Source organism: Octopus bimaculoides, chromosome 4, assembly GCF_046866305.1.
Source record: "Octopus bimaculoides isolate indiv1 chromosome 4, ASM4686630v1, whole genome shotgun sequence".
In the NCBI taxonomy this organism is placed as follows: domain Eukaryota; kingdom Metazoa; phylum Mollusca; class Cephalopoda; order Octopoda; family Octopodidae; genus Octopus; species Octopus bimaculoides.
The window spans coordinates 59,977,612-59,991,909 of record NC_142931.1 but is presented as its reverse complement, the minus strand read 5'-3'; the positions used below and the strand labels follow the sequence as shown (position 1 = coordinate 59,991,909).

At 37.8% G+C, this 14,298-nt stretch overlaps 1 protein-coding gene across 2 annotated transcripts in view; it reads right to left on the bottom strand.

Annotated features, from left to right (window-relative positions):
* LOC106881804 (O(6)-methylguanine-induced apoptosis 2) overlaps positions 1-14,298 on the bottom strand; it is a 64,823-nt gene that overhangs the window by 35,507 nt on the left and 15,018 nt on the right. For both annotated transcript variants that reach the window (XM_014932318.3, XM_014932319.2), the window contains exon 4: positions 9,944-10,117. In XM_014932318.3, the coding sequence (XP_014787804.1) occupies positions 9,944-10,117 (174 nt within the window). The remainder of the gene's footprint in view (positions 1-9,943; positions 10,118-14,298) is intronic.

The window sequence follows — 14,298 nt, the reverse complement described above, 5'->3', positions numbered from 1 at the left end:
TATAACAGTCGAAGGCTTTCTTAAAAAACGTAGGGATCTATACCATATTCTTGCAATGCTAAGTAAATCATGTATAATGAGGTACAAATCCAATAGTGAGATTGCAAACTGGTTTCAAGGAATCAAAAATTATTAAAAATATACTACCCATATAGTATGTTATTAGCCGACTTTACCCATTGGAGTTTTCTCAAAAAAATATACCTATCCCTGCACAGAAGCAATATCTTAAAAGTCTTATAGAGAAGACAGAAGAGTTTGTTCAAAGATTGAGATGGAAAGCCTTCTTTGACACTAAACAAAAAACTAACAGAAACAAATACAGACTTAAATCTTCCTGGAATCCACCACCTATTCTGGAATTAGAAGCCTTCGAAAAAGACCTTTTCGATCTTATTAGAAAAATTAGATTCCGTAAATATACCAACCATCTACAGAGAGATATGAAAGAAAAAATTACAGAAATTAACAACTCCAATAAGATCTTCGTTAATTCTGACAAGGCAAAAAACTTATATGCGGTTGATAAGGACGTTTACAAGCATCTAATTTCGAATAGCATCACAGATACATACAAAAAAGATAACTCAAATTTATACAAAGAGGTGAATTTGGAAGCAAGAAGAATAGCTAACAATCTTAAGATTAGCGATAGAATAGAATACCTTTCCCCCCAACCTGCTTTTATTATCCTAAAAGACCATAAAGCCAAATTTAATAGAAACCCCAAATGTAGATTGATTAATCCTGCAAAAACTGAAATAGGAATTATTAGCAAATATATTTTAGATCGCATTTTAACTAATTAGATAGTGATTTAGATTTACAGAATTGGAAAAATAATAAGTCAGTAATAGATTGATTTAAAGGGATTAGCCATAAGCGTAACTGCAAATTTACGCAGTTTGATATTGTTGATTTTTATCCACCAATATCCAAACCGTTGCTCCTGAAAGTATTAGAATTTGCCAAACATGTATGTCAACATCGATATCTTGGAAATAGATATTATCATACATGCAAGAAAATCACTTCTTTTTTATGAGGAATCTACCTGGATTAAAAAGAGTGAGTATTCTCTTTTCGATGTACCGATGGGGGAATACGACGGGGCTGAGTTATGTACGCTTATAGGAGCTTACATTTTGCACAATCTGAAGCTAGAATTCCCGTTTATAGATGCAGGATTGTATAGGGATGACGGCCTTATAGTCACCTATAATTTAAACGGCCATGAATTAGATAAACTTAGGAAGGATCTAATTGCTTTCTTCCAAAGGATAGTCTTGCGGATTACAATAGATACTAACCTCAAAAAAGTAGATTTCTTAGATTTCTACATATGAGAAAAGCAGGGACATACATGCATATGTATACATACACAAATGCACATGCAAACACAATACACACACACCTATGTACACACTCATTTTCAACTTTTCAAGTTTTTATTTTCTTTTTCTTTTGAAAATTCAATCTATATTAGACCAAATTTAATTTAATTCATATTTTAAAAATTATTGCTATTGTAATGTTAATTAAGAATTATTGAAACAGCTGCAGGAAAGAAGATTTTCCACAGCCAGATACCCTACATGTCACCACCCATCAGCTGTTTGCAAACAAGATAATATTTCCCCATGGATGGACATGTTCTCACAGAATATTGGAAATGAATGACAGTGCTTGTATGACAGTGACAATCATTTACAACTACATGTAATGTGAAGGCAAAGAGAAACGGATACATACACATACATATATACATGCATACACACACACACACATAGATATATACATGTATACATATTTACACACATATATATACACACACATATATATAATGATGGGCTTCTTTCAGTTCCTGACTAACAAATCTTCTCACAAGACTGGTTGGCCTGAGGCTGTAGTAGATGTGTGTGTGTGCATATGTTGTGTATACATACATACATACATACATACATACATATATATATATATATATATATATATATATATATATATATATATATATATATATATATATATATATATATATATATATGTATGTGTGTGTGTGTGTGTGTGTCAGTGGCAACTCCGGCATTCAAGCTGGTTGGGCTTAGCCTGAGTATAAATTTAGGAAAGTCAACCTGTATTTGCAAGCTGATTTCATTTCTGCCAACACTGACTTCAAGTATGTAATTGTAATTCTTAAAAAATTACCCACCAACTCGGCCTAATACGAATGAGCCTCATAGATGTAAAAGACTAACTGGCATCTTTTGTCACGAATACAGGCGACAGTCAGATTACTGATGTTTGTTGTAGACTCTGCTGTTGTTATTTGATTGCTGTTATTCTGTGCGTTTGTGTGTAAAAATCAGTTGTGTTTTGCAGGGCTGCTTTATTTTTACCCTTAACTTAGAAATGGAGAAAGACATAGTGCTAGATATAAAAAAATAAGCCATTTGGGGTTGGAAATATTGCGGAAAAATGTGAAATTCTTCAAGCAGGCATGTGTCTTATGCGAAATCTGTGATGAGCCCGAGTGACACTGATGACCTGGAGTTGCCTCATATATATATATATATATCCTTTAAAATTATGGCTTTTAAGTGTTGATTTCTCAGCCCAAGAATTACAGCGTGATGTGCTGCTTGACTGGTCCCCCCTCTCTCTCTCTTTATATATATATATATACACACACACATATATATATATATATATATATATATATATATATATATATATATATATATATATATATATGATGATGATGATGATCTTTCTCCCGCCATGCCTCTGTCTACCTCTCCATCCCTCTCTAAATCAGTCCCTCTCTCTCTCTCTCTCGTTTTTTTTTTCTTTTTCCTTAAGGTTTTCAGGTTCTGGGTATATATAAATGAGAAATCCATTCTAAATTATCTTAATCTCTTCTCCGCTGACATACTACGACGAAGTCTCCAAGATGCAGATAAGATAGAGATTTTTATTTATTTACGGCCTCAACATCTCATACCTTTCGCGCTTTAGTCTGCCTTCTATTATTTATCTTGTTTCTCTCCATGAAATTCAATTGAATTCAGTTTTTGTCTTAAATTCATACTTATTCATTTTCTAAGCTTCCTAAATTCATGCTACCTATATATTCTATTCACCTAGGTTTCATTGCTCTTTTAAAAATGACGATTTATGCATTGTTGTCTCTCAAATATTTAAAATCTACGATTAAGAGGCCTATCTCCTGGCCGATTAAGAGGCCTATCTCCTGGCCGATTAAGAGGCCTATCTCCTGGCCGATTAAGAGGCCTATCTCCTGGCCGATTAAGAGGCCTATCTCCTGGCCGATTAAGAGGCCTATCTCCTGGCCGATTAAGAGGCCTATCTCCTGGCCGATTAAGAGGCCTATCTCCTGGCCGATTAAGAGGCCTATCTCCTGGCCGATTAAGAGGCCTATCTCCTGGCCGATTAAGAGGCCTATCTCCTGGCCGATTAAGAGGCCTATCTCCTGGCCGATTAAGAGGCCTATCTCCTGGCCGATTAAGAGGCCTATCTCCTGGCCGATTAAGAGGCCTATCTCCTGGCTGATGGTATACCCGCCCTCCCACCCCCTCCACCGGAAGTGCATTCCTCTGTCATCCTGTCATCCTCGGCTGTCTCCCGGAACCCATCTAGTGGCCTTGGCCATCCTCTCCCCTACCTTTGGGTAGCGCATTAAGTTTGAGTAATGTTTGCAGGTTGTAGGTACTGTCTTGCTTATGAATTCTTCCAATTGCAAGTTTTCTTTTCAGGTACACGACACTGCTTTCCCCCTTCCCAGGCTACAGGCCCACACCCCCAACACCCATACTGTTAGGATTGGCACTCTCAACGTCGGCACGCTTGAACGGAGACGCGTAGATATGTGCTGCATCCAGGAAGTAAGATGGAGAGGAGGTTCTGCGAGGTTCCTCACAGGCAAAGAACACAGGTACAAGATTTTCTGGGCAGGGAACACTGACGGGGTCGGGGGCGTAGGAATACTTCTAGCGGAGAAATGGGTGGATAAGGTAATCGAGGTCGTTAGAGTAAGTGACAGAGTACTTAAGATTAGACTAGTGCTTCATCATAGATTAGCTACTGTCATCTCAGCCTATGCACCTCAACCGGGGCTACCAGATGGTCTGAAAGACCAATTCTATGACACCCTCTTGCAAACTACCTCGTCGACGAGTGACAGGGACCTTCTCTTTGTGGCTGGAGACTTCAATGGTCATGTCGGACGTCGTGCTGGAGGCTTCCATGGCATACATGGAGGCTATGGCTTCGGTTCCTGCAACGAGGAGGGAACCAGACTGCTGGAGTTCTGTGATGCAACCGATCTTATGGTCTGCAATACCAACTTCAGGAAACCTGCCAGTCACCTAGTCACCTACCGCTCCGGCAGACACTCTAGCCAAATCGACTACATCCTTGCCAGAAATAGGGAAAGAGGGCGGCTTATAAATGCCAAAACCTACCCTGGCGAAGAATGTACCCCACAACATAGATTAGTAGTTAGCGACTTTGGGATCAAGGCAAAATGGGTGCCCAGAATTAGACCGGCTTGGAGGTGAAGGTTGTGCAAGCTTAAAGACCCTGCAAATGGACAGAGACTTAGAGACAAGTTACTTGAAGCATTTAACGAAATAGAAGGGGATATAGCATCATACAACGTGGAAGACAATTGGAGATTTCTGCGGGACAACCTGTTGAAAGCCACCGACCAGATTTGTGGGTGGTGTAAGGTCCCCTCCCGACCCAGAGTAACGTGGTGGTGGAACAAGGAGGTAGACAGGGCTATTAGACAAAAGAAACAGGCTTGGAAGGACTGGAAGAACGGTGGTAGCAGGGAATTGTACCAATGTGCCAGAAGGGAGGCTAGGCGACAGGTTTATTTAGCCAGAGGGGAAGCAGATAAGAAAAGATTTGCCAATGTTCTGCGCCGTGAGGACCAAAGACTCGAGGTATTTCGTGTTGCAAGACAGTGTAGGAGAGAGAATAGTGATGTTGTAGGAGAGAAATGTGTTCGCATGGATGATGGTACGCTTGCATTAAATGAGGATGCAAAGAAAGAGGTCTGGAGATGCCACTACGATAGATTGCTTAATAAAGAGAATGAATGGGAGGAAGAGAGCCTGCCGTATGTTGACCCAATAGAGGGACCAGCTATCCGAGTTGATAGTACCAGGGTAGATAAAGCAATTAAGAGTATGAAGACCGGGAAAGCCCCCGGCCCATCAGGAATCACTGCAGAGATGCTCAAAATATCTGGCAGTGTTGGCTATAGCCTAGTCACCCGTATTACAAACCAGGTGATACACGAAGGAGTCATACCCAATGACTGGTGTAGCAGCATCATAGTCAACTGCTACAAAGGTAAAGGTGACGCTTTAGATACAAATAATTACAGAGGCATCAAGCTGTTAGATCAGGTTATGAAAGTTACAGAGAGGGTCATAGCCCAACTAATTAGAGAGCGAATCAATTTAGATGAGATGCAGTTTGGGTTCGTGCCAGGTAAAAGCACTACTGATGCCTTATTTCTAGTGAAACAGCTGCAGGAGAAATACCTAGCTAAGGATAAACCTCTGTACCTGGCTTTCGTTGACATGGAGAAAGCCTTTGACAGGGTCCCCTGATCCCTTATCTGGTGGTCAATGAGGAAACTTGGGATAGAAGAATGGTTAGTGAGAGCTGTGCGAGCCATGTACAGAGATGCTGCCAGTAAGGTGAGGGTTGGAAATGAGTACAGCAATGAATTCCAGGTAGAGGTAGGGGTCCACCAAGGTTCCATCCTCAGCCCCCTATTATTTATCATAGTCCTCCAGGCAATCACAGAGGAGTTCAAGACAGGTTGCCCCTGGGAGCTCCTCTATGCTGATGACCTTGCCCTAATTGCGGAGTCACTATCAGAACTAGAGGAGAAGTTTCAGGTGTGGAAGCAAGGTCTAGAATTGAAGGGCCTTAGAGTCAACCTAGCTAAAACCAAAATCCTAATAAGTAGGAAGGTAGATAAAACACAAACCCCTTCAGGTAGATGGCCCTGCTCAGTATGTAGAAAAGGAGTAGGTAGTAACTCTATAAGATGTACCCGGTGCAAGCTATGGACACATAAGAGGTGCAGCAACATCAAAGGCAGGTTAACTAGGAAGTTAGTTTTTGTTTGTGGCAGATGTTCAGGTGCAATAAAGACTGTAAACAAACAGGAAACAACTTCTATCTCATTCCAGGGTGAAAAACTAGAGGTAGTCGATAGCTTCCGCTATCTGGGCGACCAAGTTAGTAGTGGGGGTGGGTGCGCTGAAAGTGTAGCTGCTAGAATAAGAATAGCCTGGGCAAAGTTTAGAGAGCTCTTACCCCTGCTGGCGACAAAGGGACTCTCACTCAGAGTAAAAGGCAGACTGTATGACGCATGCGTACGAACAGCCATGCTACATGGCAGTGAAACATGGGCTGTAACTGCTGAGGACATACGTAAGCGTGCAAGGAATGAAGCCAGTATGCTCCGTTGGATGTGTAATGTCAATGTGAATACCCGTCAGAGTGTAAGTATCTTGAGAGAAAAGCTGAACATTAGAAGCATCAGTTGTGGTGTGCAAGAGAGACGATTGCGCTGATATGGACATGTGGTGAGAATGGATGAGGATAGCTGCGTGAAAAAGTGCCACACCCTAACAGTTGAGGGAACCCGTGGAAGAGGTAGGCCCAGGAAGACCTGGGCTGAGGTGGTGAGGCAAGACCTTCGTACATTGGGCCTCACCGAGGCGATGACTACTGACCGAGACCTTTGGAAATGTGCTGTGCGTGAGAAGACCCGGCAAGCCAAGTAAGATCGTTGCCAGTGCCCCTGGACTGGTTCTTGTGCGGGTGGCACATGAGATGCACCATTTTGAGCGTGGCCGTTGCCAGTACTGCCTGACTGGCTCCCGTAGGATTTTCGAGCGAGATCGTTGCCAGTGCCCCTGGACTGGCTTGTGCGGGTGGCACATAAAAGACACCATTTCGAGCATGGCCGTTTTCGTGCGGGTGACACGTAAAAGCACCCACTACACTCTCTGAGTGGTTGGCGTTAGGAAGGGCATCCAGCTGTAGAAACTGTGCCAAATTAGATTGGATCCTGGTGTTGCCATCCGGTTTCACCAGTCCTCAGTCAAATCGTCCAACCCATGCTAGCATGGAAAGCGGACGTTAAACGATGATGATGATATATATCGTTTAATCGTTTAACGTCCGCTTTCCATGCTAATATATATATATAGATATCTTGATAGATATGAATATATATTTGTGTGTATACACACAACACATACATGACAGGCTTTCATACAGTTATATGGCCTCTGCTTACCAAATTTCATTTGCAAGGCATTGGTCAACCAAAGGCTAGAATATTGGTTTCAAATTTTGTCACAAAGCCAGCAAGTTTTAGGGAGTGGGTAAGTCAATTACATTGACTCCAGTGCTTGGCTGGTACTTATTTTATTGACTCTTAAAGGATGAAAGGTAAATTTCATCAACCCCTTAAGAATGAAAGGCAAATTTTATCGATCCCTAAAGGATAAAAGGCAAATTTGAACTGAGAACTTAAAAGACAGAGGAAATACTACTAATCACTTCGCTTGATATGCTAATGATTCTGCCAGCTCACTGCCTTAAACCAAAGGCTAAAATAATAGACTCTTGTCTGCTGTATCATGCAGTGGAACTGAACCCGAAACCATATGGCTGTAAAGCAGACTCCTTAACTATATCAAAAAGGGAACGTCTATGTGGCCATTCAACGTTCTAGAAAAAAGGAAAAAACAAGATTGTCTACATGATCAGAGTTAACTTGAGGGAAAATAATAACAAAGCATTAGTAACAGCATTATCACCATCACAAACCAACAAAAGAGCTTCTATGTGGTGATTAAAAATGACAGTGAAATTTCCTCTGAAACATACCCTCCTGTCTTAAAAGACTTAAGTAGGGATGCATAGGATAATATAGTCCTAGATATACTATGTAGAAAATGAAAAGGTGGCTCATGGCTAGAAAACCTTTAATCATAGGATTAACCCATTTGAGATCAATCTACCCAAGACTGCTCCTGGCTCTGTTATATAAAGTGCCTGTTTAAAGTGATCTAAATTGAAAGCTTCCACCAAAATTTCATTTTAATTTATGTTTCAAATACCAGCTTAAAAATGACAGCTATTTTGTTAAATTCTTCATTGTGTTCAAAAATTAATTGAAACAAAAGCAGTGTATTTTGGCAGAAATATGGTAACAAAAGGGTTAAAGGTATTCTATTAGACACCTAATGACCTGATGATAAACAGGTCATTAGGTGTCTAATTCTTGATTATGTACATGGCACCAGGCTAAATTTGAACTAGTGACCTTTATTTTAAAATTAATGGTATTAATGCATTTATGAATTTGTTTTGTAAGGTTCTTGATGTGAAATCATGTGTTGAAACGGATATTGTAATATTTTGGGATGGTCAATATTTTTTTCTTGCCAAATAAATGCATGCACTATAAATTTGTTCTTCACTCTTTTATTATTGTTCTTATTTTATCTTACGGCCATTGTCTGGAAATCTTTCGTCACACACCTGTGACCTCTCCAGTGGAAACACATGAGATGGATGAGTTGCTGAAGAGGTCACAGGTGTGTGATGAAAGATTTCCAGACAATGGACACAGGATAAAAGAAGAACAATAATAAAGGAATGAAGAATGAACATATAGTACATGCGTTTATTTGGCAAGAAAAAAAAATGACCATCCTGAAATACAGGTCATAATACACTTATCTTAAAATCAAAAGAAGAGCTGGAAAAGCAGGATAAATAACCAGAAAGTCATTTGAAAGAATATCAAGTATACTAACATCAAGAAGCATTACTATTGTTTTCAAATTTTGGCACAAGGTCACTAATTTGAGGGGAGGAGATAAGCCAATTACATAGACCCCAATACTCAAGTGGTACTTATTTTATTGACCTTGAATTGACATAAAAAAAAGATAGACAGTATTCATGTTTTTCAATAGAGTTGAGCATAGATAAGGTTATTAAAACATATAGTTAACTCTATACAAGTGAAATTTGAAGGATGAAACTAAATCCTTTTTGACATATATTCCAGTTCAGCCAACTTGCATTGTTAGATATGCAATATCTAAGGAAAAGACAGGATGGGCATGACTGGAACAGTTTTGATGACTGAGCTGACCTAAGGACTAAACAACAACAGGATTGTTCTCATCGTCATCACCCTCCTCCTCCTCCTTCCTTCATCCCTCCCAACATGTTGCTACTGCTACCATTGCCATTGCTACCACCACCATTGTGTTCTTCTGAATTCATAACGTTTAGATCAGTCTTTCTCAACTTGTTTACCCTTGTGTAATCCTTAAAATAAATTACATGTCTCAAGGAAGCCCTGCACAAAAAATATTATATATCATATCTTTCTCATATTTTTTCATCGTAGCTCATGTGATAAAAATCATACATACATACATACAGACAGACAGACAAAAATACCCTGCTGTTGATGTTGAAATTCCAATGAAGGAACCTTGGATCTAAGTTAGAAACCGGTTCTTTCTTTATTGGCAAGAAATCTTGAAATAAACTGAATAATGACATACATACATACATACATGCATGCATGGCAGTTATTATTTTTTTTTTGATAACGTAATAGGTCAGATAGGATGATGTCTATATTCCAATATTGCAGTAACTAATAATATGTTGTGCATGTACGGTAATATTATGATTGTGAAATTAGCATTAACTTATCTTACTCTTTCTCGCGGAGCCCCTAGGGACCTTTTGCGGAACCCTAGGGTTCGAGGGAACCCCAGTTGAGAAACACTGGTTTAGAGATTAACAGAAGGAAAAATGAGTTAATAAGGAAATATCAAAATAATTATTTCTTTACCTGATACTGGTTGGGTGCTGGTAGTGGAATGGGTTCCACTTGTTCAGCAATATTCTTTTGGAAAGCTCTAGTGTTGCCAGAACGATTGAAGTCATGCTTGGTACTGAATGATGAAGGTAGTGAAACAAATGTGCCGCTACTTTCAGTTCTTGACAAAGAAAATCTACGTTTACTCTGGTGATTCCACATTTGAGACCATAAGGAAAAGAAATGACGGAGGAAAATAATGGAAAAAGATAAAGGAATGATTAATCAGCATATATATATAAATATATATATATATATATATATATATGGGAGAATTTACGAAAAAACAACAGACGAAGACAGGTGGTGTAAACAACAAATGGATGTATTAGTTTAACGCTCAGGAATAGAGAAGGTCTTTGACATTTCGAGCTACGCTCTTCAACTGAAAGGAACACAGAAAGAAATAAGGAGAGAAACAAGGAGAAAAAAAATATAAATGTAGTGGTCAGTGATCTATCATGGCGATCTATATATATATATATATATATATATACATACACATCATCATCATCATCGTTTAACGTCCGCTTTCCATGCTGGCATAGGTTGGACGGTTTCACTGGGGACTAGTGAATCAGATGGCTGCACCAGGCTCCAATCTGATCTGGCAGAGTTTCTACAGCTGGATGCCCTTCCTAATGCCAACCACTCTGAGAGTGTAGTGGGTGCTTTTACGTGCCACCGGCATGAGGGACAGTCAGGTGGTACTGGCAACGGCCATGCTCAAAAGGTGTTTTTACATGTCACCTGCTCAGGAGCCAGTCCAGCGGCACTGGCAACGCACTTGCTCAAATGTTGTTTTCCACGTACCACCACCACAAGTGCCAGTAAGGTGACGCTGGTAATGAATACGCTTGAATGGTGCTTTTTACGTGCCACACAACGGCCCTGATAGATACATACATACATATATATACGCATACATACATACATATATATATATATAATTATGTGTATTTCTTCTATCTTAATGAATAAAAATTCTTCTGATAGAATAAATGGGTTAATAGAAACCAATGTAGCAAAGAACACAAAATAACTGTGGTTTAGTTCCTGTTTTTAAGGCAGGAACTCCTTGAAATTTTGGGTATTTGAGTATATTTAAGAATTTAAGGAATGGAGAAAACGCATGTTATAATTGCATACTTTATTCCTACATATGTTTCAAAGGATTACAACCTGTGTGATCCATAGGGATCTTTGATATTAAAATTGTAACCTTCTCATCAGGGAAAGCATGGGAATCATCTTAAACATAAGACATTATGACCGATTATGAAAACAATAGATGGATAAGGTTATGACTTGATTCATTTAAAAAAAACCGTTAGAGAATTGGATGCTGCCGGATAGTGGGTTGGACAACACATACCTATAAATGTGTGAGAACGTACATGCATACATAAATACATATACACAAACACATACATACATGCATACTGATACACACACACATATATATATATATATGAATATACATATACATACATATGTGCACTTGTATATATATATATATATATATATATATATATATATATATATATACACACACACATATATACACTCATACGTCCACATTTATACATATGCACATACGTACCCACACATATACAAATATACTCATGTGTGCATGTCCCCATATACACATATGTATCCATTTATATATACACACATGTATAAATAGAAATAGACTCATACACATACACATAGCTATACATCTACGCCTATTACCTAATCAAATAAACAGATTCGCATATACATATACATACATGTATACATACGTAAACACACACATGCACATACATACATACATACAAATACATATACATATATATATATATATAAAAGAAAAATAACTCAAGTGTTTTCATATATACATACATACACATACCCATATACATACATCCACATATCCATATATATGTGTGCATGTATACATAAATATATATATGTGTACACACACACACACATACACATATATACACATACACACACATACACATACATATACATACATAAACACACATACACACATACATACATATATACATACACACACATACATATAGAAATATGTACTTACATACAAAACCTAATAACGCATACATATGGGTTTATACAAATACATACACAATTATATATGCTTACATATACGTAGATATGTACACATATACACACATATATACTTACAAACATACGTACACCACCCCCAACACAGGTATACATGTATACATACATACACACAGATACACTCATCCACACACATATATACCCATATACACACATATATATATACATATATATACATATATATATATATACATATATATATAAATATATATACATACACATACACATATACATATACATATACATATATATATACATACACATACACATATACATATACATATATATATACACATGCATACACAGACACACACATATATATATATATACACATACATACACATGTGGACATACACACTCACATAAACTTGTATACACAATCATATACACACATTTATATTTACACATACACAAACATCTAAATGTTTACTTATATTTTTTTTAAAACAAAAATTACATCTACACAAATATGCTCCCATGCTTATTCACAAGTACACTCATATTTGAATATATAAACAAACCTATGTTTTAATAAATACATTTTTACACAAAAATGTACATACATCCAAAAAATCATACGTAAATGCATATTTATATATTTAAAAAAAAATAATATTGATAAGAGTAAAAACAAGGGTAAGAGTGAAAATATAAATGATAATGCGTATATGTACACAGAAAAATCAGTTAAAACACCTCTATTTTATACAAAACCCTAAATATGTGTGTATATATAAATGGATACATATGTGTATATGGGGACATGCACACATGTGTATATTTGTATATGCGTGGGTATGTATGTGCATATGTATAAATGTGGACGTATGAGTGTATATATATGTGTGTGTGTATATATATATATATATATATATATATATATACAAGTGCACATATGTATGTATATGTATATACATATATATATATGTGTGTGTGTGTGTATCAGTATGCATATATGTGTGTGTTTGTGTATATGTATTTATATATGCATGTACGTTCTCACACATTTATAGGTATGTGTTGTCCAACCCACTATCCGGCAGCGTCCAATTCTCTAACGGTTTTTTTCAAATGAATCAAGTCATAACCTTATCCATCTATTGTTTTCATAATCGGTCATAATGTCTTACGTTTAAGATGATTCCCATGCTTTCCCTGGTGAGAAGGTTACAATTTTAATATTAAAGATCCCTATGGATCACACAGGTTGTAATCCTTTGAAACATATGTAGGAATAAAGTATGCAATTATAACATGCGTTTTCTCCATTCCTTAAATTCTTATATATATATATATATATATATATATATATATATATATATATATATACACACACACATACATATATACACATACATACACACTCACACATATATAAGATTGGGGAGTGGAGGTAATTATATATATATATATATAAATGATTATCTCCCATTCCCCAATCCTATACCCTTGGCCCTGTGCCACAGTATCATTGCTCTCTGCTAGCCCCCAACCTGTGCATTCTACCCACAGGCCTTGTCTCATTCTATTATTGCCATCTGCTATACCCCAACCTGGGTGTTTCACCCACATGTAACAAGAAAACTTTTCCCTCGCCCTACCCCAACAAGCCAATTTACATCTCTTCTCTTTCTCACATTTCCTCCTTCATACACTATACCTAGCTCTCACTCCCCAATCCTGTCCTCACACTCCTGTTCTTCTGTATTATTGCAAACCGATAGCCCTTCCAACTCTATATATACCCAGGTCTTTCACTGCTTACTCACACTCTTTCATCACACTCCCTTCACAAAATCCTGCCACTTATATTATGGCATTTGAACCTCAAGAGTATGCCCTGGCACTTTCCACCATCTATATCTCTTTCTTCCTTTACTCAACCATCTCATTTATATTCTGATCCCCATTCCTTGTGAGTATGCCTGGCATTTTGCCACCAGCTCTATCCTGCTGTCTCCTACACTCTTTCCTTCTCCGGCACTTCCCTCAGGTTGGGTAACTGTGTATTTTCCTTGCGGTAGCACACCTGTTTCTGCCTTCATTCTTGATCTTTCTCTCTCCAGCTGGGAAACCTTGTGCTTCCTCTACAGCAAGACACCGGTATCTGTCTCACCACTATAACTTTTTCATCATCACCTCCAATGCCTCCTCCACTCTTAAATTTTTTTTATGGCTTGCAAGTACTTGGTGAC